This window comes from Talaromyces stipitatus, genomic scaffold (assembly GCF_000003125.1).
Source record: "Talaromyces stipitatus ATCC 10500 scf_1105507295527 genomic scaffold, whole genome shotgun sequence".
In the NCBI taxonomy this organism is placed as follows: Eukaryota; Fungi; Ascomycota; class Eurotiomycetes; order Eurotiales; family Trichocomaceae; genus Talaromyces; species Talaromyces stipitatus.
In genome coordinates this window covers 1587294-1612515 of record NW_002990114.1, presented here as the reverse complement: position 1 = coordinate 1612515, position 25222 = coordinate 1587294, and the positions used below count along the sequence as shown (strand labels likewise).

General features: G+C 44.1%; 11 protein-coding genes across 11 annotated transcripts, besides 2 other annotated features; 8 read left to right on the top strand and 3 right to left on the bottom strand.

Moving 5' to 3' along the window:
• Positions 1-40: part of a mobile genetic element that runs on past the window's edge.
• Positions 41-77: 37 nt separating this feature from the next.
• On the top strand, positions 78-687 carry TSTA_086340 (uncharacterized protein; the record flags this gene model as incomplete). Its single annotated transcript, XM_002478321.1, has 2 exons — positions 78-348; positions 425-687. The coding sequence occupies 2 exons, from the start codon at positions 78-80 to the stop codon at positions 685-687; spliced, it is 534 nt and encodes a 177-aa protein (XP_002478366.1).
• Positions 688-1467: 780 nt separating this feature from the next.
• On the top strand, positions 1468-3328 carry TSTA_086330 (uncharacterized protein; the record flags this gene model as incomplete). Its single annotated transcript, XM_002478320.1, has 3 exons — positions 1468-1723; positions 1843-2131; positions 2211-3328. 3 exons carry the CDS (start codon positions 1468-1470, stop codon positions 3133-3135), a joined length of 1470 nt encoding a protein of 489 aa, XP_002478365.1. The 3' UTR covers positions 3136-3328.
• Positions 1513-2997: a mobile genetic element.
• A 1342-nt stretch (positions 3329-4670) lies between the features above and the next one.
• On the top strand, positions 4671-5731 carry TSTA_086320 (uncharacterized protein; the record flags this gene model as incomplete). The annotated part of the gene is made up of 3 exons (XM_002478319.1): positions 4671-5001; positions 5056-5327; positions 5387-5731. The coding sequence occupies 3 exons, from the start codon at positions 4671-4673 to the stop codon at positions 5729-5731; spliced, it is 948 nt and encodes a 315-aa protein (XP_002478364.1).
• Positions 5732-6577: 846 nt separating this feature from the next.
• On the bottom strand, positions 6578-7366 carry TSTA_086310 (zinc finger protein, putative; the record flags this gene model as incomplete). The annotated part of the gene is made up of 2 exons (XM_002478318.1): positions 6578-7078; positions 7133-7366. The coding sequence occupies 2 exons, from the start codon at positions 7364-7366 to the stop codon at positions 6578-6580; spliced, it is 735 nt and encodes a 244-aa protein (XP_002478363.1).
• A 525-nt stretch (positions 7367-7891) lies between these two features.
• TSTA_086300 (threonyl-tRNA synthetase) lies at positions 7892-9783 on the bottom strand (the record flags this gene model as incomplete). The annotated part of the gene is made up of 2 exons (XM_002478317.1): positions 7892-8903; positions 8934-9783. The coding sequence occupies 2 exons, from the start codon at positions 9781-9783 to the stop codon at positions 8155-8157; spliced, it is 1599 nt and encodes a 532-aa protein (XP_002478362.1). The 3' UTR covers positions 7892-8154.
• Positions 9784-10123: 340 nt separating this feature from the next.
• Positions 10124-11620, top strand: TSTA_086290 (uncharacterized protein; the record flags this gene model as incomplete). Its single annotated transcript, XM_002478316.1, has 2 exons — positions 10124-11148; positions 11173-11620. The coding sequence occupies 2 exons, from the start codon at positions 10124-10126 to the stop codon at positions 11618-11620; spliced, it is 1473 nt and encodes a 490-aa protein (XP_002478361.1).
• A 614-nt stretch (positions 11621-12234) lies between these two features.
• On the top strand, positions 12235-13560 carry TSTA_086280 (alcohol dehydrogenase, putative; the record flags this gene model as incomplete). Its single annotated transcript, XM_002478315.1, has 5 exons — positions 12235-12410; positions 12486-12601; positions 12686-12853; positions 12917-13048; positions 13109-13560. 5 exons carry the CDS (start codon positions 12235-12237, stop codon positions 13558-13560), a joined length of 1044 nt encoding a protein of 347 aa, XP_002478360.1.
• A 390-nt stretch (positions 13561-13950) lies between these two features.
• On the top strand, positions 13951-15144 carry TSTA_086270 (uncharacterized protein; the record flags this gene model as incomplete). The annotated part of the gene is made up of 3 exons (XM_002478314.1): positions 13951-14356; positions 14410-14978; positions 15037-15144. The coding sequence occupies 3 exons, from the start codon at positions 13951-13953 to the stop codon at positions 15142-15144; spliced, it is 1083 nt and encodes a 360-aa protein (XP_002478359.1).
• A 260-nt stretch (positions 15145-15404) lies between these two features.
• On the bottom strand, positions 15405-16987 carry TSTA_086260 (glucan endo-1,3-beta-glucosidase precursor, putative; the record flags this gene model as incomplete). Its single annotated transcript, XM_002478313.1, has 2 exons — positions 15405-16735; positions 16978-16987. The coding sequence occupies 2 exons, from the start codon at positions 16985-16987 to the stop codon at positions 15405-15407; spliced, it is 1341 nt and encodes a 446-aa protein (XP_002478358.1).
• A 3182-nt stretch (positions 16988-20169) lies between these two features.
• Positions 20170-21327, top strand: TSTA_086250 (uncharacterized protein; the record flags this gene model as incomplete). Its single annotated transcript, XM_002478312.1, has 5 exons — positions 20170-20439; positions 20517-20614; positions 20767-20875; positions 20930-20974; positions 21034-21327. 5 exons carry the CDS (start codon positions 20170-20172, stop codon positions 21325-21327), a joined length of 816 nt encoding a protein of 271 aa, XP_002478357.1.
• Positions 21328-22806: 1479 nt separating this feature from the next.
• TSTA_086240 (uncharacterized protein) lies at positions 22807-24615 on the top strand (the record flags this gene model as incomplete). The annotated part of the gene is made up of 5 exons (XM_002478311.1): positions 22807-22852; positions 22918-22933; positions 23185-23716; positions 23816-24109; positions 24190-24615. The coding sequence occupies 5 exons, from the start codon at positions 22807-22809 to the stop codon at positions 24613-24615; spliced, it is 1314 nt and encodes a 437-aa protein (XP_002478356.1).
• Between the last annotated feature and the right edge of the window lie 607 nt (positions 24616-25222).

The window sequence follows — 25222 nt, the reverse complement described above, 5'->3', positions numbered from 1 at the left end:
TCCAATGAAGCATTGAAGTCACATATCAGTCGACTTTATCATCGAGCTTCCACTGTCAAGAGGGTTACGACTCAATCATGGTCATCGTTGCCCGCCTAACGAAGATGCGTCATTCCTTGCACAAAAAATATTACCGCGGAGGATGCGGCCCTCCTATTCGTCCAGAAAGTGTGGAAACTTCATGGCTTGTCGGAGACGACTATTTCGGACCGGGGACCTCAGTCGGCGAGCCGCTTCTGGAATCGGCTTTGCAAAGCGTTGAAATCAAGGCCAATATGTCAACGGCGGATCATACTCAAACTGATGGACAGACGAAGAAAATGAATGAGATTCTGGAGGCTTATTTGCGTGCTTATTGTTCCTGGCAGACTGGCAGCAAGATGACTGGATTCCGAATTTGCTCAGAATAATTATCCCTCTACAGCCACCGGTCTCACCCCGTTCTTCGCCAATTCTGGTTATCATGCGCGTCTTGGTTGGGAGGCCGATGGGCGCCTGGAATACCAATACAGTTGGATGAGTGCCAGGCTGATGCTTTTGCGGCACGTTATACGGATTTACGGGATCGTTTACGGGAAGAGCTTAAGTCCGCTCAAACTGTTTGTACTGAGCAGGCTAATCGTCGTCGTCGCCCAGCTCCTCGCTTCACAGTTGGTGACAGGGTCCTCTTACTGGAAATCCGGATAATCTGACAAATACCCCCATGTTAAACCAGCAGTTTATCTGAGACTTTTGCTAGACGGGAGCTATTCCCCCTGCAATCTAAAGGGCAGGCACGGCCGTGACTTCAAGAGTGAGATACGTACAACAAATCCAATAAAGGAACGAAGGTAGCAAACATCTGCGATCTACAAAGACAAGGATTTATGATGACGGGCTAGAGAGAGTGTGATATTGAGAAGTCTAGCTAACTATCTGAGATCCGTGTCGTGCGAGGTTGATGTCCTTGCTACGATCACGCTAGGCCCAATGCGGTACCGACGTCTATTTGTATGGCGGGCAGTCCCGTGACCCCCCCCCCCTAAGACGCAGCATAGTGAATTTACATGCCCTATAATGAGGTACAGACGCCGCTGTTGATTAATTGTAAAGAATATGATCTGTTGGAACTCAGAATGAGCTAAACCAATTTGGGAATAGGGCAAGATTTGCGTATCAAGAAATTTCGAGAATTGGCATCACATTCCGACGCGATATTGAACATTACAAATCAACTTTACAGCCTATCTCTAGAAAGTTCGATTTGCACAAGTGTCGACTTTGGTGATATCACTTCTATGGAATCTTGTATATAAAAACAGGTTCAATACTCCTAGATAGTGGTTGGAGAGGAGTGCCGGAAAATAGACCTAGTTCCTTATACGTATTGTTTAACGTAATTCACCACCGAAGCGGCACCACTACCGAGCCGGCATTTTTTCCCGAGCGCGTACACGATATTGATTTTATATTATTCAACACGTCAATATGCCACCAATTCGCAATAAAAACCGGAAAAATTTAGATGAGCAAGAGGGACGAATCTTATTAGCAATTTCCGATTTACAGAATGGCCGAATTCAACGTGTAGCTCAAGCTGCAAGGATTTACGAGATCCCCCGGACAACTTTACAAGATAGACTCAATGGTATTCAACAAAGATCTCTCGTACGCGCCAACAGCCATAAATTGACTCAATATGAAGAGGAATCGCTTGTCAAATGGGTGCTTGATTTAGATCGACGTGGATTACCCCCCCGGCATTCTCTTGTACGAGAAATGGCTAATTATATACTTTCACAACATGGCAAACCACAAGTTGGAAAAAATTGGATAACTAAACTGATTAAACGCCGTCCAGAGATCGATTCCAAATCGCAAGGAAATACAACTACGAACGTGCTAAATGCGAAGATCCAAAGATAATACAAGAACATTTTGATCGCGTACAAGCTGCTATATCTGAGTACGGCATCTTACCGGAAGATATATTCAACTTTGATGAGACTGGCTTTGCTATGGGACTCTGTGCAACTGCAAAGGTTATTACTGGAAGCGATCGATATGCTCAGCCGAAGCTTTTACAGCCTGGAAATCGAGAATGGGTGACTGCAATTGAGGCAACAAATTCAACTGGATGGGCTGTGCCTTCGTACGTGATTTCAAAGCAAAGAAAAACGTACGAGAAGGCTGGTTTGATGATCTCCAGATGATTGGCGAATCAATATTAGCGATAATGGCTGGACTACAGATCAGATAGGATTAGAATGGCTTAAAACCCATTTTATTCCCTATATTAATGGTCGTACGGTTGGAAAATATCGAATGTTGATTCTTGATGGCCATGGAAGCCATTTGACACCAGAATTTGACCATATATGTACTGAGAATAATATTATTCCAGTCTGTATGCCACCTCATTCTTCGCATCTCTTACAGCCTCTTGATGTTGGCTGTTTTGCTGTTTTAAAGCGACATTATGGGCAGCTTGTTGAGCAACGAATGAGGCTTGGTTTCAATCATATTGATAAAATGGACTTCTTAACAGCATTTCCACAGGCTCGTACAGTGGCATATAAAGCTCAAACTATTTGGAATAGCTTCGCAGCCACTGGATTAGTGCCTTTCAATCCAGATCGAGTTATACAACAGCTTAATATTCGATTGAAGACACCAACCCCCCCTCCAAGTCGATCAAGCAATACGGCATCATCCTGCTTACAAACACCTCAAAATATACGCCAATTTATACGCCAGTCGACTACAATCAATAAACGTATAAATGAGCGTACAGAAAGCAACCAAAATCAAGAAATCAATCAGGCAGTTGTACGGTTGTCAAAAGCCTACGAAATGATAGCGAATGATGTTTTACTCGTACGGAAAGAGAACTACGATTTACGAGCTGCACATGAGAAAGAGAAGCAAAAGCGCCAAAAATCTAAAAAGCAAATATCTATTGAGCAAGCGGTTACTAAAGAAGAAGTGCAAGCGCTCGTACAAGGTCAGGTTGAGGCATCCCATGCTGTTACTACTACTCCGGCTGAGCCGGAGCTCCCAGCTTCTCAAGCAGTCGTACGCCGCCAATATCGCTGCAGTGGTTGTAACGTTATGGGGCATAGAATTAACCAATGCCCTAGTCGTATTAGTAGTTAGATTTTTGTATATAATTTGTATGTGGCTTTGAAAATTGGGATTTGAAATCAATATCGCGTACGCGCTCGGGAAAAAATGCCGGCTCGGTAGTGGTGCCGCTTCGGTGGTGAATTACGTTAGTGCTCGCCTTCGCTTAGTCATCGCTCTAGTAAACCAACGTTCCGACATGATCTATCGGAACTTGCAGTGCACTAGCACAAACTCAGTTAAGCTTAATACTCAAAGATATCTTTATAGTGGAAATATTGATATTAACCTTATTCTGCGCACTCTTCTATCTACATCTTGAGGGGATTGTTGGACACTATTTATGCTTGAGAATCCCATCCACGCAATCTCAAATAGAAGATTCTCGACACAGAGCTGTAAAGTTGATTCGTAGATTCAATCTTGTGACTTCAATTCTCGAATTTTCCTTGTATCAATGTTGTAGGCTTTCCTTGATTAGGTTTAGCTTACCTAATCCTCGACATGATCATAAGGTCACGTGATGGCTAGTGATTGTCGGAACTAAAACGTAATACAATTTCACCAAAAGCACGCCCTTCAGGGAATTATTTGCGAGCCGTTCGGTAGTTCGACTTCTGTATTCTGCTAGTCACGTGATTTTATTTCCAACAGTGATTCCGAGGCATTAGATCATAGTCGTACGTAACTAGAAGAAGAGAAAAAGATAAGCAACACAGAGGTTCAACGTATCGAATCATCTCGATTCTCCTTATCAATACTTACAAGCGGCTGATCATTGATCACTATTACTGAACGATATCAATCGACTGCGCCTATGATCCCATTCGCCGATTTCTTTACATTAACCAATCAGTATCTTGTATGATTCCATGCTAGAGGAGTAAAAGCGATGAGGGGGTGAGCACTAAAACGGAAGGGAAAAGTCGAAGAGGGTCAAAGGAAATCCGGTACGTAGGTATAGATAAAATCCCAGATTACTAGTTTCACACCTAACTATTCTTTCTCTGCATTGTCGAGAGAAAATTAGTTCTTATCCCCCCTCATGGCTCTATCTCTAGATAGTAGTCACAAGTGGCTGTGTTGCATAAGGTATTCAGAAAATCACTGGGTCAGGACCTTCAACGTATGCAATAAAACTATATGAGCATGAACTTCTACCCAATGGTCGCTACAAAGTAGGTTGGGTTCAAATGCTCTGATTGGTTTCAAAAGGGGACTTATTTGATGCATGGCTATGGTTCTATAAAAAGGTCCCGATAACGGGCTACTGCATGTTAGCGCCTGTGGCTGCGTTGTCTCAGGCTGACTTTCTCTTGAAAATCCATGCATCTAACTGGAAATTGTGGGCATGATTTTCTAGTTGTCGTGAGATGCATTGAAAATACGAAACCTAGCTTCAACTAGTATTCTAGGAGAATTTCTAAGCTATCAGCTATAAATACCTCACCAGGTAAAGATGCCATCTTTACAACAGCGTCTATAACTACTCATGTTCTACCGTTTATTTTACGATTATCACACTACTCCAAACCAAGTAAAGAAAGATTAAAAACAGCAAAAGTGAGATGAAGACTCAGGCGCAACCTGCAACAGTCCAAGATTTGGACCAGAACGATAACCTTGTCCTTCACGGCATAAAATCAGCAAGCCGTATCGCAAAGTCAAGATCCTCATCTTCCCCTCCACAGAAAATCAACTTGTCGTATGTTCATAAACAGATACCAATGGATAAGGTCATATACGGCAAATCCATCAGCCGGCCAATCGAGCAGATGGCGAGGATCTTCCAGAGCTATAACCGTGGTGTCCCTTTGACGATATTCAGTCGCAGTCGAGATCGGAGCCGTGAGAGGAATGAGGTTCCAGGATGTAAATTTCGGAAGGTATTTGTCTCAGGTAGATCACCCTTCTTAGGTAACAAGGGGAATTAATCAAACTGACAAAAAGCAGATGACACTGAAGTCCTAGAGTCCAACCCGGCTTTTCGGAGTAAATACGTAGGATTAACAGCTTTTATCTCGGAAAAGGATAAGAATCACATCGACCCCAGGATCTACGTGGAGCAATCATTCATTGATCCAGGCACCGGAAAGGAAAATCTTATAGTTCACGAGCTCGCACTTGGCTCCAACGTCGATACAGATTATGACTACGTATTCAAGGATTGTGTGGATGAGCATCCTGTATTCGGGAAGAGATCTTTGAGGGTTCGGATCAAAGCTGTACGTGCCACCATACCTGATGATTCGCAGCCTAATGTATGTTGACGTATGATTCAAAGCTGAATGAGATGACTTTCGAAAGTTACATGAAAGCCGCTGGATACTACGGCTACGACCGCACGGAATATGCTGTGGTTAACAAGTATATACTCGACAATGGCCTGCCATTGTCAATAAACATCCCTAACTGCATGAATCAGCAATTTCAGACTGTCTCCTTTGATGCTGCCGATCTTCGATTGTTGCTGGAGGCAAAAGAGAAGATCAAGGATAAGAAGCAGGTATCTTCTATTGACGGTGGACTGGAGTTGCTTACATTGCGTGTTCATGGTCTTGGAGAGATTTCTGAATGTCAGCAATATCTGGGTGCTTTGGACATTCGAGTTGTCTATACACCTTTGTGATTTTAAGTAATTGTTAAACCGATTGATGGGAGCAGGACATTCATTCTGTAGCTTTATTTTGTTACTTGACCTTGTTAGCAGATCATTCAAGAAATCACAGGAATGCATAAGTCTTGATTACTAAAAATCTCAAGCGGATCTCCAAGGTTTCTCAGGTAGGTGACCTCAGGCAGACTGAACAAAGGGCGAGGTGAGTTTAAGATTTTAAGGTTGTAACCTTAATCCCGTACCCACAGTGCTACCAAAATGGAGAGTGCTGGAAGTCGGATCCAGATAACATGTCTTTGTCGTGGTGAGGGCCAGTAAAATAACAGCAAACAGTCTCACTTCATAGCTAAGTATACGCCTGGAAAACTTGGAACTAACCTAGCTAAGTGAAATCAACTGAGTGTCACATCGCCATGATAGTCCTGTTATCATCATCACTGATAGAAGTCACAATACCTAATCATTGGGTATCGATGGGCGTATAACATCTACTAGTAACAATTTCATGGAAAAGGTGTGACTCAGGTGCCCTAATCAGGTACTTTAACAAAGATGACAATATTCAAGGGAAACTGAATATTTAGAAGGATGATGAAGTTCCCTTCTGAACGTGGCGTGCAAGACGAATAGGCCTGAGTCTTATCGAAAATGTATTCCCGCACTTCGATGATGCATACAGTCAGGTAGGTATGCAGAATAGCAAAAAGCAAAATCACGGAAAGTAGCGATTGGAGTCCGAAGATAGTATGGCTGAAATAGCCATGCAGGAGGAGCTGCGACCGTGAACCGATACTGAAGGTTGGAATATCAATGGATGTAATAATTGATTCCTTGGAAACAGTCAACGACCCACATCCACTAGAAGCCGATCATCTTCCGTCCTGTGACAATGTCATGAACATGTTTCTGAACGCTCTGGAACTTCATGTAGGCGCAAGTTTCACTTTCCAGATGATTGAACAGTGCGGCCAATGTGACGAACTCCTTCGGACATTTGAAGTTTGGGCAATGATAAACCTGTTGTTTGTGGACTGGCGAATTCAGATGCTGAGTCAAATGTTGTCGAGCATTGAATTCTCGATGGCATAGATAGCACTCCCAAGCGGAGCCATTGTATGCCTGACTGGTCACCTCATACACAGTGGTTTGTTCTTTGTACCACTCAATCTGCTTTTTGGTGATGATGCCGTTCGGATCCTGACGACGGACGATTTGCAAGATCTTCTCACGGTTGAGAAAAGGAGCATTCTGACAAGCTCCACGTTCGAGGTGATGAGTTAACCCACTTGCACTAGTATAGTTGACTTTGCAGAAGGGACAGGGTATCTGGGATCCGCGGTGGATTTTCGAGTTTAAATGCTATATTCCCCAATTAGTTGCAGTATTCGCCATGAGAAAAATAAGAGCAGGTACCATTCTCAAATTATTTTCATTGATGAACTTCCTCTTGCAATCCTTGCAATAGTTCTCAAAATGACCAGTGGCAGTCATGTGTTTTTGAGCAGCACTCTCGGAGAAGAATTGCTTGGGGCAAGTCTCACAACTGTATCGTGGAGCCCAATGATCAAGAGCGTTCATGTGTTGAGAGGCTGCGTGCTGCGAACCAAAGGTTCGGTAGCATGTTTCGCATTCGTAGTCGTCGTACATTTTTTGAATATATCAGGCGGAGACAAGATACACTATGTGATGATTTAGGATTTAGATGTCTATGAAGATAGATGAAGAGAGGTGTAAGGATGAAAGTAGAAGAGAGGAGATGGGGAAGAAGACTCCTTATCTTATCACTGAAAGCATCAGGGGAAGACCGACACTTTGCCACAGACAGACAAATGAAACGCACAATCCTTTGTGTTGAGACAGAAGGCACGACTCACTTCATGTACGACAGAGAGAGTCCTTCTGAGATAGTATTTACTGTTGTTTATGGCACATGATAATTAGCAGAGCATAAGCTCTGCTTGTTGGAACGCAATACGCTATCCCTAATTGGGAACAAGTCAAGGAATCCGCTACAATACTAACATGAAGAAATTTCGAGAACAAGATTCACATACTGACGAGATATAGACATATCCAATCAGCTTTATGTGCCTATGTCTAGAAATTTCGACTGGATATCATCACATGATCTAGTTTGTACAGGACCTTACATATAAAAGAGGTCAACATTCCCGACAAGTTTTATAGTATAGTGTCAGCAATACATGAAAATTCCTAGCTCCAGGTTCTTGTTATTTGCCTATATTCCGTATTCATCCTAGCGTAACCGAGATCAAGAATCAAAATCTCTACTCTTCTTTTCTGCTTTCTGATTGGTCAAAAATCTTTATCACGTAATCAGCCAAGCCGCACGAGCTTACGCTCTGCTACGATTTCGGTGGATAAATGCACCGTAGAGACCTTGTATACAGTGTCGCAGTCATCAAGAGAGCCGATCAAATAAAATCCCGTTCCATCCGAAGAAGAAGCGCGCGAACGTCGTCAATCTGCATTTTCAATGCCCGCGAATTCCCCTGCGACGAAGCACCAATGAGATCCGTCAGAACACTCTGAAACTTCGATGCCCCATCCTCAGAACTGCCCTGAATCTGGCCGGAGACATCAACATCAATACTATTGTCTGCGAGATTCTTGGACCCCACGACAAAGATCAAATTGTACTTCATCGACTTGGCGCGTTGGATCTTCTTGGATAATGACCGGCTGCTGCTGTCAACGTCAATCAAAAATGTCGGATCAGATGCGATAGGAGCAGGCTGCAACAGTTCAGTGGCCTCCACGTCGATGCTACGGTACCCAGAAATCTTTGCAGCCGCTTCTTCAGCTAAACGCAATACTGGCTCGTCATTCTGCACAGTCAGAATGATACCCTGGCGGGGAGATAGCCAGAACGGCCAGCGGCCAGCATATAGCTCAATCAAAATCGCCAAAAACCGCTCCAGCGAGCCAAAAATAGCACGATGGATCAACACAGGTGTGGCTTTTCCGGGAGTATTAGGGTTATAATCTGGCTCTCCTTCTGCAACCTGATATTCAAGCTCGAATCGTTGAGGCAGGTTGAGATCAAGCTGAATGGTGGATAGTTGGTGGTATTTACCATCAGAATCTTGCAGCTGAATATCAATCTTTGGACCGTAGAACGCGCCATCGCCTTCATTCAATTCCCATGGAAGACCACTTTTATCTAGTGCATGTCGCAATTGTTGCTCCGCACTATCCCAAAGCTCTAGGCTCCCGATGAAGTCTTTCTCTGGTCGAGTAGAAAGAACCAAAGTGTACTTGGGTAGACCAAATGTCTTCATCACCATGTTCACAAATGCCAATGCCAAATCTATTTCTTTCCCGATCTGTTGGGGCCTGCAGAAAATATGGCCGTCGTCCTGGTGGAACCGTCGCACTCGGGTGAGCCCACTCAGAGAACCCGAAATCTCGTTGCGATGTAAAGGGCTGAAATCTGCGTATCGCACCGGCAGATCACGATATGAATGATTCTGGGATTTGAATAGTAAACAGTGACCAGGACAATTCATCGGCTTCAACCCGTATTGCTCATCCTCGCCAAGTTCGCCTTCCGTCTCACCGGTCGCTCCCCGACCGCGTACCTCGTACATGTCATCCTTGTAATTTTGCCAGTGTCCGGATATTTCCCATAGCGACTTTTTATATATGTTGGGCGTGAGTACTTCGCGGAATCCATATTGTCGGTATTGTGCACGGAGAAAGCCGATTAGCTTGTTGATAATATGTGTGCCATTTGGGAGAAATAGAGGTGATCCGGGGCTATAAGATGACGATGTAAAGAGCTCTTGCGCGGTACCCAGTACACGATGGTCCGCGGCGGGTGTGGAAGATTGTATATTTGACGGCGCATTAGTGTTATTAGGTCGGGATAAAGAGGAGCGTGCAGAGGAATCGTGTTGTCCGGGACGAGTCAAAGAATTAGAATGACAGGAACAGTACCGTACACCAGCTGTAGAGGCTACTTCTGGAACTATCCGACATCTAGACCATAGTATATTAGTCTTAAGACGCTGCCTGCGGCAGACGAGGGCTGTTGGTCGCATGGCTGGTTGCTTTGAAGCTAGACGTTGGAGATGCTCGTTGGGATTATTTTTGATGTGGAGCCTCAGGCCGCCAAGTATATGTTCCAGGAACCCGATTGGCCAACCAGGCTAGATCAGGCGCCCATGTCAACCATATCCCGCATGTGATCCCCAGTTTGTTTTTATTTACACGAACCATCAATCTTCTCTCCTCGTCAAAAGCATATTCAGGAAAGCATTTTGGCGAGATAATGCTATGATTATGAGACTACACTACCTATAATTCAAGATGATTAGACTTGCCTAAAAACCTTGAAAATCTCTATATCTGCAACCAGCTCAGTGAGCTCCGACATCGCAAATGGCATCTAAAAAGATCAATGTACCTTTGGACGAATCCTGGGTCGTATCAGAATTTGAAAATTCAAATTACAGTCAATCAGTTATCGTTGAAGGCATCGAAGCGGCATCTGCATCTTTTCCAACCGACAATATTTCCCCAGTATCTTCGTTCTCGGAAAGTGACTTGATTAAGGAGTATGAGGATGAAGAACCCGCTGTTGCTTTGCCTTCTTCGCCACCAAATCCTATTGAATCTACCGCTACATTAGCTTCCTCGGTGTCATCAGGACCAGAACTGATAATGCCTTCAATAATGTTTGACACCCACAGTTCAGATCATGGGTCTTGGGTCATTCCTCGCAAGCGAAGTATACGATCTCTTTACGAGAGTCGTAAAGCACCCAGAATACCCAAAGCACGCAGTGAAGCATCTAGTCAAGAACGAAAAAAACATCAGGCAAGTAAAAAAGAGCCTCTACCTGCAACTACACCCTCTTCAGACAAGAGTGCGCGAGATTATTTTGCGCAAGTGAAGGGTTACCTCTCTGAAGATATAAATCGATATCAGCTTCTCAGAGTAGTCCTCAACTCTCTTTTGGTGCTCATGACAATGCACCTACTCATATTCCCAGAATTGTTTCATCAGATGCCGGTCCTTTGCAAAGTGCCCGGGGCTCCCAAGGTGTATAGTCAGACATGTACGAGGTCAAATCGTACTATAGCCGGAATACCCCCTGCGAGCCATCAGTCAACCGTACGCACGCAAATCCAACTACAAAACTACCTAAATCAGACAATACAAGACATGGCACCGCTCGATGTGCTGTTTAAAGACACTGATATAATTCTCCGAGACATATACACAGCTATGCGGCAGGAATATGGTAGTGCACGCCGGGAAATCGAGCTCGAATTTGAAGGCGCCTGGGCTGCGTCTCGTTCCATCAGCCGGACCCTAATAAGTTTGAAAGTGGATATGAAGTCTACTGTCGACGGATTTCAAGCGCCAATTCATCGACTAGAATACCTCAAAGGGGCAGCAAGGTCAAGTCAAAAAAAGGCAGACAGTATATTCATTCGACTTATGGGTCGAGAAAAGTCAGCCTTCGAGAACGAGGAGGAACCTGGCGATATGGCCATGAATCACTTTGGTCGTCTGAGCCAAGAATTGGACACGTCTATCGCTCACCTGGTTCATAGAACAGATAGAGTTTTAGTTCACCTGGCTAAACTAGATGACCACCTTCAGTCGATCCAGAAACTCGGTGTACGCGAACAATATCGTCTCCATCCGAAGCCCACAGACGGAAATCGAATACAAAATATGTTGAATTCTCTGAGTGGATTTATTCAAGGGCCGAAAATATCTGAATCATTCAATAGCGAGGAGCAAGAGAATATAGCACTCGACCAATTGGAGCGGCTCGTGTCATATCACAATTTTTTGGCAGATGTCGTTGGGAGATTGGATAGAGAGCTGAAAGCGTTGCAGAAACTCCGCTCTATTCGTACATGATGCACCTCGAAGCTGAGAATATAAGATTGAAAGGTTCATTTGATTTTCACCCCTATCTTCATTCACCATGATACCAATGTGTTATTATTCATACTCGACGACCTGACGATGTTATCCTTTTATTGTCTTCTTCAGAACATACCCCTGTATCTTATGTACCAGAAATAAGAATGAATATACTTACCACAAGGCCCCTTTTTGTATGAAATACAGTAGACCCTGGATATAATAATGAAGAAAAGTTCTTAGGGTCTAAATCAATATTCCAGAGGCGAGTGTGATTTAGAGATGAGGGGCAATCTGATATAGTACCCTATTTGGTATTGATAATTACAGCGCTCTTCGGTTCTATACCATATATTCCAAGATGAGATTAGCATAGATATGGAGAGGCCTTCCTTTCGTTATAATCAGGCTATACTGTATCCCGCTTCTTGAGGACTATAAAAATTATCGGGGTTAGGGTTAATATACTTCGTACCGAGTGATGATCTCATTCATCATCGTGAACCTTCCATGGAGCTCCACTCCGAAATACCTTTTATCTTTAAAAAAAAATTATCTCTACGCGACAACTCCAAACAATTCTGCGAACTTGCGAACAATATACATAAATGCAGTCTTACTATATAAACAATTACACGCCGCCCCAGGGCTACGAATTAGGGGAACTTCCGCGGCCTGAAATCGAGAATGTGATGGAAGTTCTCATCAAGGTTCACGCTGCTAGCGTGAACCCGATTGATGTCAAGATGGCTGGTGGAGCGACGAAGATGATGACTTCGTTCGAGTGAGTTGAGTCATAACTATCTAGTGTGCACTGATAATGGAATGATCAATTCATTGACTCGACGCGACTCATTAGGTTCCCGTATAAGCTTGGATATGACTGTGCAGGGACGGTGACAGAGGTCGGGTCCGGGGTTACGCGCTTCAAGGTCGGTGATGAAGTTTATGTTCGTCTCCCGGAGAGCACAAGGGGTATGTCAATTGCTTCGATCAATGTTACTTGGACTCTTCGGCCACGGGTGCCAGAGTTAGACCCGTAGCTAACTGGACTGATAGGTTCCTGGAGCGAATATGCAAAGGCTCCCGAAGAAGTCATTTCCTTGAGGCCGAAGAACGTAACGTTTGACGAAGCGGCGTCCCTTCCTTTAACGGCATTGACTGCATATCAGTCCTTGAAGCGCGCTGGCGATTTGAGCGGAAAGACAGTTTTTGTTCCTGCTGGATGTGAGTAAAGTTATTTACGGAGAAAATATCCGCGTGTGCTGATTGTATCATTAACGTATAAAGTGAGCGGTACCGGCGCATACTGCTGTCAACTTGCGAAAAACGTCTTCAAAGCCGGAAAGGTGATTACAACGGTATCGACTGGGAAGATTCCCAAGGTCCCAGAATTACTTGGTGAAGGCGTAGTTGATCAGAGTAAGCACTTTGTATAGCATCCAAAAAGGTCGTTCTTTTGATTGACACGATTCTACCTAGTCATCGACTACACCAAATCAGACCCCAAGACCGAAATCCCAGCTGGCTCCGTTGACTTCATGTTCGACACCGTGGGCATTGCGATGAGTTGTCTCTCCCTCATGCGTCCGAAAACCGGTCACTTGGTATCGATCTCCACCACTCCTAGTGGAGATCATCTAGCGGAAGCTGCTAACATTCAGATGGGATTCCCCTTCCGACACATCCTCAACTTCCTTGACAGCGTACGCGTGTGGCGGTCCAATCGTTGGAATGTCAAATACGAATACATCTTTATGCATCCAGATGGTAAGGATTTGGAGGAATTAAAAGAACATGTTGAAAATTTGAAATTACGACCTATTGTCGGCAATAAAGTGCATTACAAGGATGTGAAGGCTGTCAAGGAAGCTTGTGATGTGGTGTATAAGGCCAAGGGAGGGATTGGAAAGCAAGTCATTTCTTTTGAGTAGTTAGATACCGTGTACTATTAATCTTGGTTTCTGCCTATGTCGTTCATCACTTATTATCTCAAATCAGCTCGAGAATTTATCGCAAAAAGCTGTCTATAGCTAGCTCATTGCCTGATATGGCCTAGCTCGATGCGGGTATGTAGATCTCAGCCTCAGGCATCGACTGACAGAATGCTTCGCGTTTAATTTTGAAGGGATAATTATTACATCAACTCCTCGACTCATGAGATGATTAAAAAAAGGCGCGTCCCTGATAATCTCTATTTCTCCTATATCTTCAGTGGGACTAAAGGTCCTTCAACGCGAGAGTTTGACACTGTTCTCAGTGCCGTTGCTGTTTCTTTCACTTTTCTCTCTATTGCTCAACCCTTTCAAGTTTTAGGGTTAATCATGAATCCCACTAGCAAAGAGATCATCTCTACTATGACTAAATTCTACGAGTTTATAGTCAAACTTCCATACATGGACACAACGGCTGTGCTTTATCCGCCCAACTTTGAGAGTGGTGAACAGCAAGGATGGCCTGATATCAATGCAGAGGAACTGCGCAAGCGTGGCAGGACAGAGGGCACCATCACCCTACTTCGGCATCTACCATATCTACGAAAACCCACAACTAGAAATAGCAAAAAAGGATGGATGATAGGACCAAATACTCATGCGATTGCTTACTGTGATGGTGAGGTTTATGATGAAGAACTGGATAAGATCCAGCCCACACCGGGACATTGTATCTGGCTGGCAAATGCAACAAACACGGAAGATGGATCAGCACTGCTGTTAGATATCGAGAGCGGTAAATGATCGTCCTAGGACCGGCATCGGCCAACTTTATTAACTGGTTACTAGGCACCGTAACCGAATACGCAGTGCGCAGCAGTCGGACAGTCTGCCTCAATATAGAGGAGTACGAGTACCTGTCACAGGAGGATCGCTGGATGGCTCATTTCACGTTACCGGCTGCTCATTTCTTTCGCTTATGGATCGACAAGTATAAAAACTTAGAGTGGATGCCTTGCTTCAAAGAAGGGGATTATGCAGAAACGGTAACGTGGTTTATCAATTCCCAAGGGCTTGAGGGTTTATTAGATGATACAGATTCGGGAGATTCCGATGAGAGTTATGAGCCTAGTTCAGAGAAGTTGGATGATGATGATTACGATAGTGAAGAATACGACCCTTACGAGTTCAACAGCGAGTATGAGAGTGATGGTATTGACGATATCGATGACATTGATGATATCCCGGTTGATGAAGATACGCTGGATTCTAAAGTTGCGGAACTCAAACTTGACGATGGTGAGGATTCAACGCACGGAGTTAGGAGCCAGGCGTTTGACAGACTCGGTCATGAGATTAGGTCGGGGAATAGCAAGCTTCTGACTACTGATAAGTCCGCCCTAGAGGCGAGAGTGCATGTATGTTGAGTTTGGACGAACTGGATTGATTTCTTTTCAAAACTGACAGCAGTAATAGGAAGCACGATCGATCTACATTGGGAATGGCTGGCCAGATTCCTTCAATCGCGATGAATGCCAACGCCAATTGTCAGACCTTTTGAAGCAGATAACCAATTCATCTTGATTATGGTTAATCATTATTGCTAGTCTTTAAAAAGGAGCAAGAGTTTGGAAACGATCAAATAGACTTTATTCCTTTCAGGAGTGCGTATAAGTCTTGCAAGATATGACAAATATTTACTTATCAATGAACAAGGCACAGCTATTTACATATTCCACACTTATAAATCGGCTGATATGTTCAGTCAAGACAACCAAAAGTATATACTAGAAGTGAAAAATGCTTTCGCACTTATTCACCTAGAGGCAGTACGACTCCTAGATTTAGGAGGATGGACCACCGACGGTGATGATCAAAGCAGTGGGGTTAGTTGTGACGAGCTCACCAGAGGCATTCTCTCCATCAGGATTGACATCGTCATAAGAGAAAGCATAGCCCTTGCCGTCAACCTCATTCTCATGCACGAACTTGCTGTAGTAGTTGCATGGAGAAACAGTGTAGTAACTGTCAGCACCAAGGCTAGGCTGGACATCACCACCAGACAACAAAAGGGTTCCACGGTTGAAAGCAGCGCAGAGACGGGGCACGATGGCAGCGTCAACAGCGTTGCCGGTAACCGCGAAGGGACCACTGTTACATCCGAAGATATCGGCGGCAGATGGCTGGGCGAAAGTAACATCACTTCCTTGGCAGGTGAGGTGAGTGGAACCTCCGGACGTGCAGGTCACGTCGCCGGCAGCAGCTTGGGTGTTGATGGTCAAGGGGCTGGAGCTGTACTTGGAGTAGACCTGGGAGACATAAGAGGTCCAGTAGTCGGAAAAGGCGGACGAATCGGTGCTGACATAATCGTTGGGAGAAAGCACACGGAGATATTTACCAGAGGTGTCGGTTTGGCAGAGACTGGCCCATGGGTAACCATCAGAAGCAGTCTGGGCGGCAAGGGCTGTGCAGATGGTGTTCACGGCATCGGATTTCAAACCTAAAGCAGTCTGCACAGAGCCATCGCCGGCTGTCACGGACATACCAAGGATCAAGCCGATGAAGTCAACGTAGCTGATGTTGGTGTACAATCCACCAGCGGCGGTGTTGGTCAATTCAATGAAGCCCCAGTTGGTGTTAGCGCTGGGGTCGGATGGGTTGGTGGCAGAGGGCTGGACAAGGCCAACACCACCGCTGCCGTTGCTCACAACGAAGAACTGAAGAGTGCCGACAGCCAAGTAAACACGTCCGGAGCTGATGTAATCAGGGATGGTGATAGTGGTGGTAGTCCCTTCAGCGCCGATAGGAATGCCAATGTTGGCGGTGATCTGGACCGGGACAGCAGAGGTAGTACCAGCAGGATAGTAAAAGCTCCCGTCAGCTTGCAAGAAAACCACGTTGTTGTTCGAGTCAAGGCCACTGATGTAGGCGTTGACGGCCCCAGAGCCTGAACCAGCCAAGTTGTTCACAATCTGCAAAGGAAGTGCTCCGGAGCTGGCGGCAGCCATTAAGTCCTCGTTCTTGCTGCTGCTGGTGCCCTTAAAGGTACCATTGAGGGTATCCTGGGCGTTGATGATGATGTCCTCGGGTCCTCCGGGGGTGACCTGTACAGGCTTGGGAAGGTTTTTGACGGGACTGGCCAGAGTTGGGCCAACCATCAAAGCGGTAAGCACCGCTGTCCATTGGATCAAGCCTCGCATCACGAACTATCCTTATGAATATGTATATATCGAGACTTGTATATAAACGGACGAATATGTACAGGGGTGTACACCTCCGAGATGCTATCTTTTAAAGGAGAGTATAAATCTTTCCGAAGGAATGGAAGGTTGGAAAAGGAGTGAATGGACAGCTTCTTGAGATGTTTGTTCCAAGAAAAAGATATTCCAGAAAGGGACACTTGACGTTATTTTATACCCATTTCCATTGGAATAGCATCCCTTTTCGATCGCGCCGTTCACGTCATGCTCAGGTTACAATCGACCCCTTAGCACGTTGGTTTATGACCAACAATTGGCATTATGCTATCTAACTGCACGATTAGCTTTAAGGAGAAGAAAAGTCTGGATCACTCTGGGAACCCACCAACCATCCTTGTTACTTAATACAGCCAGTAAGGAAAGGGCCAAACGGCATTATTATCCTGATTCTGTCCTTTACTCCGCTCATTGCTAAGAAAAACCGGGGTCCTCGATCAGAAACGGTCAGTCACGCTCACTGATCAACCAAATCGAGCTTCTATAGGTTCCGCTGCCTGCAGGGGGCATATCAGTCTCGGCAGATAGTCACTGTCTACCTAACCATATCTTTAAACCACGTTTAGGGATTTGGGAACCCTTATTTTCCGTTCAAGGTCGCATCGTGAGCTTTATCTAACTCGCGCCAGGGGATCCACATATTTCCTCCATCCGTTTTATAGTCTTAGCCATGTTCCTCCCGATTGGCACCATCACGCTGACTCAGCCTTATTATTGTGTTTTTTAACTATACGCATATCGTTCTTCATCTCGGTAGATTCAAATGGTCTTTTCAATGTTACTTCTAATTGCCGTAAGATAAAAATATGACAAGAAGCGTGGCTAGAATAGAATTTTCTGGGGTTCAGACAACCGTCCATGGAAATAGTATGGTCTCGGGCCTGTTCCGAAACCATGGATGAGATACCTGTCAATGAACAATTGAGATGGAGAGGTGCTGGCTAAAGAAAACTTGAATATGGCACCTGACTACATATCTAGTTCGGATGTACATTCACGTTGTCATTAAAACCATGGCATGCATGTAATCTTTTAGCTTCACGTATAGACTTCGAGGGTAGCAATACTACTACTTCAACAGCGGGTTTACATGAGTTAGTTAACGTTGACGTTAACATAAGTTAGTACACACGTATTACATAACAGAGTCGACAGTCACTCAAACTACGGCACTACTTTTAATTTGCCCTAAATTCTTACATCTCTTAGTCCAGACTCTAGTGCACCCCGCGTTACATGGTGGCTGGCGCCACGAACGCCACGGGTAGCAACCAAGAGTCGGGATTATTGGGGATAATTGCTTGGTGGCACTTCCTACGGTTAGATGAATGTCAGCATCAAAGCAAAATGACACGCATAGGGAGTCTTAAGTGCACGATGCTTATTATGCTCCGGGATTAGGAAGGTGTTCTGAGTAGTCTCCTCGTTCGTTGCTAGGAGTTAGCAATTAATTGCGGATCAGCTCAAATTTTGGGTTATGTAATGTCATTTGCTAGATTCCTACCATGGAACCGTACCCTCAAAATCAGATTCTGCATAGCTATTGGCTAGAAAATTCTCCGGGGGTTTTCTATGAAATAACCAAGCCATATTTTGGTGAAGTCGGGCCTCTACCTTGTTAAGATCTTGACACCTTCAATCTCCTTCAAAATGCAAATTTAATTCGTATTATTGCGCCTATATATAGCCAAAACAATAGATAAAATAGAGTCGAACCTTTGTTTAGCGAGCGTTTCATGCGGAGAACGGGAGTACAAGAATAGCAACAGCTGTTTATTGACTGTTCGACATTGAACCTAGACCGTCCAAACTACGGTAATAAACGGGAGTCAGGGCCCATGTAAATACTACTCTCCTGATGTTACAGCTTTCTGTCTTTGCACTCAGGATCAAGTCGCAGGAAACACTGATGAAAACAAGATATTAATTAAAACTTTTAGTAGAACCTACGCAAGCCTCTTCACTTATTGCTCCTAATTATGGAGTATGTTGCAGCGTGTTTGCTGCTCTGGGATATTCGTGAATTGGGAAATTCTGTAGTATGAGACTCACTATGAGTACTACGGGCGATCACGTGTGTAGTTTTCTCATCTGATGTGATGTTACAGACTATACGGAGTAGACTCTGTTTAATTGGTGATCATCATCGCTGGACCCCCATCCTTCGAGTTTCTTTGAAGCAGCTGAAAGTGGTCCATAACAGATAGAGCCCAGAAGCCGTATTCTACTTATTCAAGATTCAGATGACGAAAATTAAAATTAGCCTTGCTTAGTACTTGCAGATTGCAACACGGCTAACCGTGCTAATTTCACTAGTCAGTATCAGCAGAAAAGTGGGCACACCCTAATGCCTGTTCTAGTTAACAGTTTCGCTTATTGTATTGGTCGAGACTCGAGCTCAGTGTATGACGGATAAATATTAACTAAGTTAGTACAGAATGCGAAGTAACCTGGACCCCCGACTTTGTAGTTAGTCCGAATGCCGGTTGAGAAGGTATATTGAGTGATGATACATAGATAGATTTCGTATGAGTATCTGAGAATGTTCCCATAGTCAGTCACGATGCTCAAGTTGCGACCCTGCAATGGTGGTATCCATGGATATCTAGATTGAGCAGAAATAATGCAAATTTTGAGGATTTTCGGAAGATAGAACACACTTCAGCTGAGAAGACTAACAAAGGAAGTGGAAAGAAAGTCCAAGATTCTAGGACGCTCATTGGCCGATAAAGAGATAAAGTTGGGCTAACCCGGCTATTCCCGATCTGGTACCAAGATTCTAAGTTTAGGGTTGGGGTAATATCTTCAACTGAACTTCCAACAAATGAAGAGACTTAAGTGACTCATCCACTTATTCGTTGACTAGCTTCAGGTGGTATAACTATTCCTCACACAATGACATCCATTACCCATAGTAAACAGATCAGTGGATAGCGATTACCAAGGCTCTACGGCGTTCGCTCTAAAGAAGATCAAAAAGCATCGAAATCTACATCGTCAAGGCTTTCCTACATTGAGATGTTGATGTTCGTCTATCCTTTCAAGCTTGAAGTCTGTCTTGGCATTTTTATTCAGGATGAAATCTTTATTCAAATATCCATTCAGGAGGGAAACGGAGCTTAGTAATTGACACCTCCGATCCCGATATGCCTTGTTCAGAGATCAGATCAAGCAATATTTCACCCTCCGGACCTGAAGTGAGCCAGGTCCAATAGTTATTAGGAGGAGTCTTTGGGAAAGACGGGGCATATTATGGCTCCGAATTTTCAGAGATGAGAGCATAAATGCGCCAGAGTCTCCCTTGATTTAGGGTACAGAAATACTCCAAAGTCAATATATTCTCGGAATAACAATGTTCTTATCAGTCTGCTTACGCACTATTCTGGCAGCAGCTCTGGCAGTTGTTGACCCATTGATTGTCAACTGTCAAGCTCTTGACAAGCCTGCTCTCACTCCTAACCTCGACTACTTGGAACAGGGAAGCCTTTGCAGTCTCTCTCCAACGCAAAGCACATGGACCAAATTGGGAGCGGGCTCGACTCCCGAAGATTGCAAGACTATTGCTAACAATCATAAAAAGAATCCTGGTGATCTTGAGATCTACAGCGTCCACTATACCGATGTAAGTGGCCGCCACATAAAATAATGAAAGAGCGAATGGAAAGAGGGAGATAAGTTGTCAGCATCCAATTTCAACAGAGCGATGATGCATGGGTATTTTGTCGTTATGAGGATACACCATTTGGTTTAGCATCAACAGTCGACATCTTTGGACTCCCTGTCGCTATGCGTAGCGGGTAAGTTTGAGATATCTGTCTGTCAGAAACACGCAGAGAGTGTCCTATTGATCCAATCTTCCACCGTACAGGTCAGACACGTTATAACCATTCCAGGTAATAACGGCTGCCTACAACGCTAATGGCAATATTGTCTTATTCGGAGCTACCAGTGAGAATATGGATGTCGTGATTCACGAAACCGGACACAGTCTCGATATTCTTGGTGCTTATGGAGAACGACTGTCTGGTACGAAACTCTTCATAATAGTCATGGATGCAGTATCTCTAACTTCCTATATAGGCAGCAAAGAGTGACTTGACAATTACAACCAGGATCCCAATGTCCCCGACAATTACGCGAGGACGAATCAAGCTGAGGTCCGTTCTTTTTATCTTTTCCCAGTCTCCTAGCTCTCTAAGATTAATTTCTATCACAGAACGTCGCACAGAACACTGTTGTTGGTGTCTACGACAAGGTGGTCGCCGGTGGCTTCCCTTCTGCCCAACCTAACTGGCATAATATCTTTCATCGGTACTCAACATTGCAAAGGAGAGCCGGAAATCAGATTCTTCCTGGAGGACAATGCAATCGCCATCTTACCATCTCCACAAGCAAAGCTGCTGCTACAGCTAATGGGGCGAAGAGGCCGGATACCTCCTTCAGAGGGAATTATACCAACATCATGACAGATTACCCTGAATTTAGTACCAAGGAAAGCTGTGCCTTTTAGTTGGGGAAGTATGCCACATTGTGTATGTAGCTAGATTGACTGATATCCAATGAGTCTTGAATCATAATCGGCTTCCTGCATCTACCTATTAAGAGACACTCGCCCAAATATAAGCATAGAAGCTGTTTTTGGGGTCTCAGTGCTCGTTACGGTGGGATTCCTATTAATGTTCGGGTTTCCGGAAGCGACCGAAATCGATAGATTGGGATAGAGACATAAGAATAAAATTCTCAAATTTGTAACAAATTGGAACTTATATAAGTTGGTGGCTAGACGATAATAGTAGTAGTATTGACCTGGCTTAGATGTAACAACGTTACGAGGGATATGTATAATTACATTCGAGAGGGATTACTGAAAGTCAATGTACTGAAACCTATCTTCCGCTATCCTTGAGCATCTGCTATCTTTATAGACATATAACTTATACCAGATCTCCCTTCTCCGAATAGCTCCAACAGTCGAGGTGGAGCTGAAACCATCCTCGAACATATAAACCTTCTCCTGGTGTAGCTGAAACCCAACTTGAGACGTCATGGGTGCATTTCTTAGAATAGTGAGACCCCCAAGCCTGCTGGTTGTTACATTAGAGATTGTGTGCCTCTATGACAAGGGTTAGGGTTACAGGCAATCATTAGCAAAGCTTACGGAATTACCGCGTTTACTCGGGAGTTCCCACTTTTCTCTGATTGGCTCATTAAGATACTACGACTGGTTGAAACTTGAAAGAAACTGTAGCAACGTGACCCCTCAATTCTGATTGGTTGGCTGATACATGGCCTTGGATTCAAACATATAATTCTTCTGTCGGAACTTCAACGTAATACCATTTCACCAAAAAGGACGCCCTCAAAAAGATTCTGGTATTTTTGTGGTATTTGAGAACCGTTCCGTATTTCGACTTCTGTATTCTGCTAGTCACGTGGTTTTGGTTCCAACATTTTCATTTGGTCACATGACTCATATGTTCATGCCAGTTTTCTAAGGTGTCCATTTCTGCTTATTGACGCTCTGCTAGACTTGGGAGCGAGTACTAGAGTGTCCGACGAGACCGCCTAATGTAACTTGGAGACCATGAGAGTCCGCCTTGCACAACACCGGATTTGGACATATTCTTTCATTCGTTAACACCTATTTTTCATCGAGAGAATTGCTAGGAATAATGAAGCTGAAACTCGGTTATTGTGGTGTGATAGGTAGTAGGTGCCGGCTGTGCATATGCACCTAGTGCCAACACAGCCCACACAAAAGTTCGCCATTCAGGCACCTTTTTCCTGCGCCAATCTTCCTGGTGCACCTATTATATAGGTACTCGCTTAGCGGCATTCATTTCTATTTTTTGGCCATCAAATACGGGCGCTTATTATTGATATCCTAAGACTAATCCACCTCTATCTTTCCGTGACCTTAGTCGAGGAGGTGATATAGTCATTGTCCACCTTAATTGTCGCACATGCTAGTCATTGAGCTATTGGCATGATGACCAGACAATCTAGCTCAGAGGTGCAATACTATGAAGAATTCGGTACTTTTAAGCCTTTCCTTACTCATAACCCAATCTTTTGACCTTATCTACGTCCTTATTTATAGTATGGAAGGAAGACCTGTGAGTAAGTTAAGCTAACTGATAGGCTAGAAAACAATCGATATCGTAAGAATAACGGCACCCTTGGACATGTGCTACAGAATTTTGTATGCAAGCTACCTCCATATTACGGATTTTGCTCTTCTCGCACTGACTCGTTTGTCTACCAATTAAGCTCGATAAAAGATGCCGACGACATGTAATGTTCGTGCCCTTTACGGGACATATATTAGTCTAATTGAGGTTGCATTAATCTGCTAACATCATACAAGTTTTGCCAATGCGTCGGATTTTGAAGACCAGGGTCAAAATCCCACCGAGCTGTGTTCATTCTTCCCACCGAGCTTCTGGCGCATTGTCAAAGAAGACCTGAATGGTGCATTCGGATTAGAGAGGCATGAAGGTACCTCCGAGTTAGCTTACGGTGTGTCTCTAAACTCTCAAAAGCTGTCTAAAAGTAGTATTGACATGATTTCAGACGCATGGAGCACATTCAAGATGAAACATGTTTATAAAGAGGAAGACAGTGGAGAGATTGAATATAACTGGTCACAGGTGTCAGTCTTGACTCGCCAATCAAAGACTAAACAGCTTGTGTTATTTATCGACAGTCCACCAGCCGTTGTTGATCAAATTGTACGAGATTGTCTGCTTAACACGTCTCGTTCTGTGGGCCTTGCTAGCCATGTTTCCTCGGCCTTTCATGATCCGTTCATTTGGCATGCTTTATTGATTGGGGCTTTAGAGACCGAGTATGAGAAGGATTATTGGAATTTGAGAAATATCGTACGAGGAAGGGAAAAGGTTTGTAAGATTCTCTCTAAACTCCATTTCCATTTGAAAATTATGTCGCGGATACATTATAATATCGATGAGCTATGTGCCTAACTGACAGATATGTAGGGAAGAGATGGAGAACCAGACTTTCCATTGCTTCATGACCTTGGTCGACATTTGATCCATGCCAAGGAAATATTTGACGTTGCAATCAACACAATAGATAGTATAATGCATCACCACCAAAGTCTTTATGGCGAGTTTCGGAAGGGAAAAGCATTAGGCATCGAAGAACAGACGTCTCGAGAAAGGCTACACAATATTATTCAGGAGAAGCTATACATTTCAGAGAAGGATATGACAGCAAAAAAAGCGAGGGCTATTAGCTTGAATGAACGACATCACAATGAAATCAACTTGGTACGTATCACATCCAATCGGTAGTAACTGCTTTCATCGGATAGAAACCGTTTAATAACTAATCTCTGCTTGTCCTCAAGGGTTACCATGTGGTCACTCAAAAAGCCAACCAATTATCCATCGATATCGCCAGGATCGCGCGACGCGACAATGCCACGATGAAAGCTCTTGCTTTGATTGGTGTGCTCTATCTACCAGGCACATTCATATCTGGCATATTTGGGTCTAACTTCTTCAACTACAATCCGCCAAACAACGATGGCTCGGCAGATTGGAGGATGTCCGATAAGTTCTGGATCTACTGGGTCATTACGATTCCTGTCACCATATTTACTGTGATGTTGTGGGCCATGCTGGATGAAACAGTGATGTTGTACAAGAAATTCATTGGCATAGTGGAAGATGCGATGCAGAAATGGTGGGACGATCTTGCAATATTCAACAAACGAAGAGACGCAGAAGAAGAGTATGACATTGGCGGATTCGGGGCTAACACTGATAGCTAATTCATCGGGTCGAAAGTATGATACGTCCGAGGGTAATTACGGATGAATTATAGGTATATTTAGATAGGCTCAATGGACTGGGTTAGTTCATATTATACCTTTGGAGGTCAACGATTTATAGAGAACACACGCGTTCTTGATACATGTTGCTCATGCGCCCTGTGGAGCTTCAGTTTCCTATATCCATATTATATGGCTCATATTCAGAGCTCCTGTGCACATAAAAATACAGTGGAAGTCTTAGAATAATTTAGAATGTGGCAGCAGCCTGCAGAGACCTCGGGAAACTAATCCACTTCAATATCAACTAAGCTACAATGACTAAAATTTGATTTTGATCCTAGGATTGACTGATCCGTTTTCTAGAATGTCAGTCACAAACTGTTTCTTATCTGATCATACATTTTGATCCCGCTATGATATCACTGTCTGTTCAGGTAATCCGTAGTACGTCTGTGGACCACGATCTTGATCCCCACGGAGACGTAATTTTGGTCCTCGTTCACCTAGAGACCAATCCTGCTGGTTTTACGACTTATGATGCATTTCCAATTTTCCGAGTTACCGCACATCATTGATATGAAGCTTCTCGCAAACGTCGTGGCTA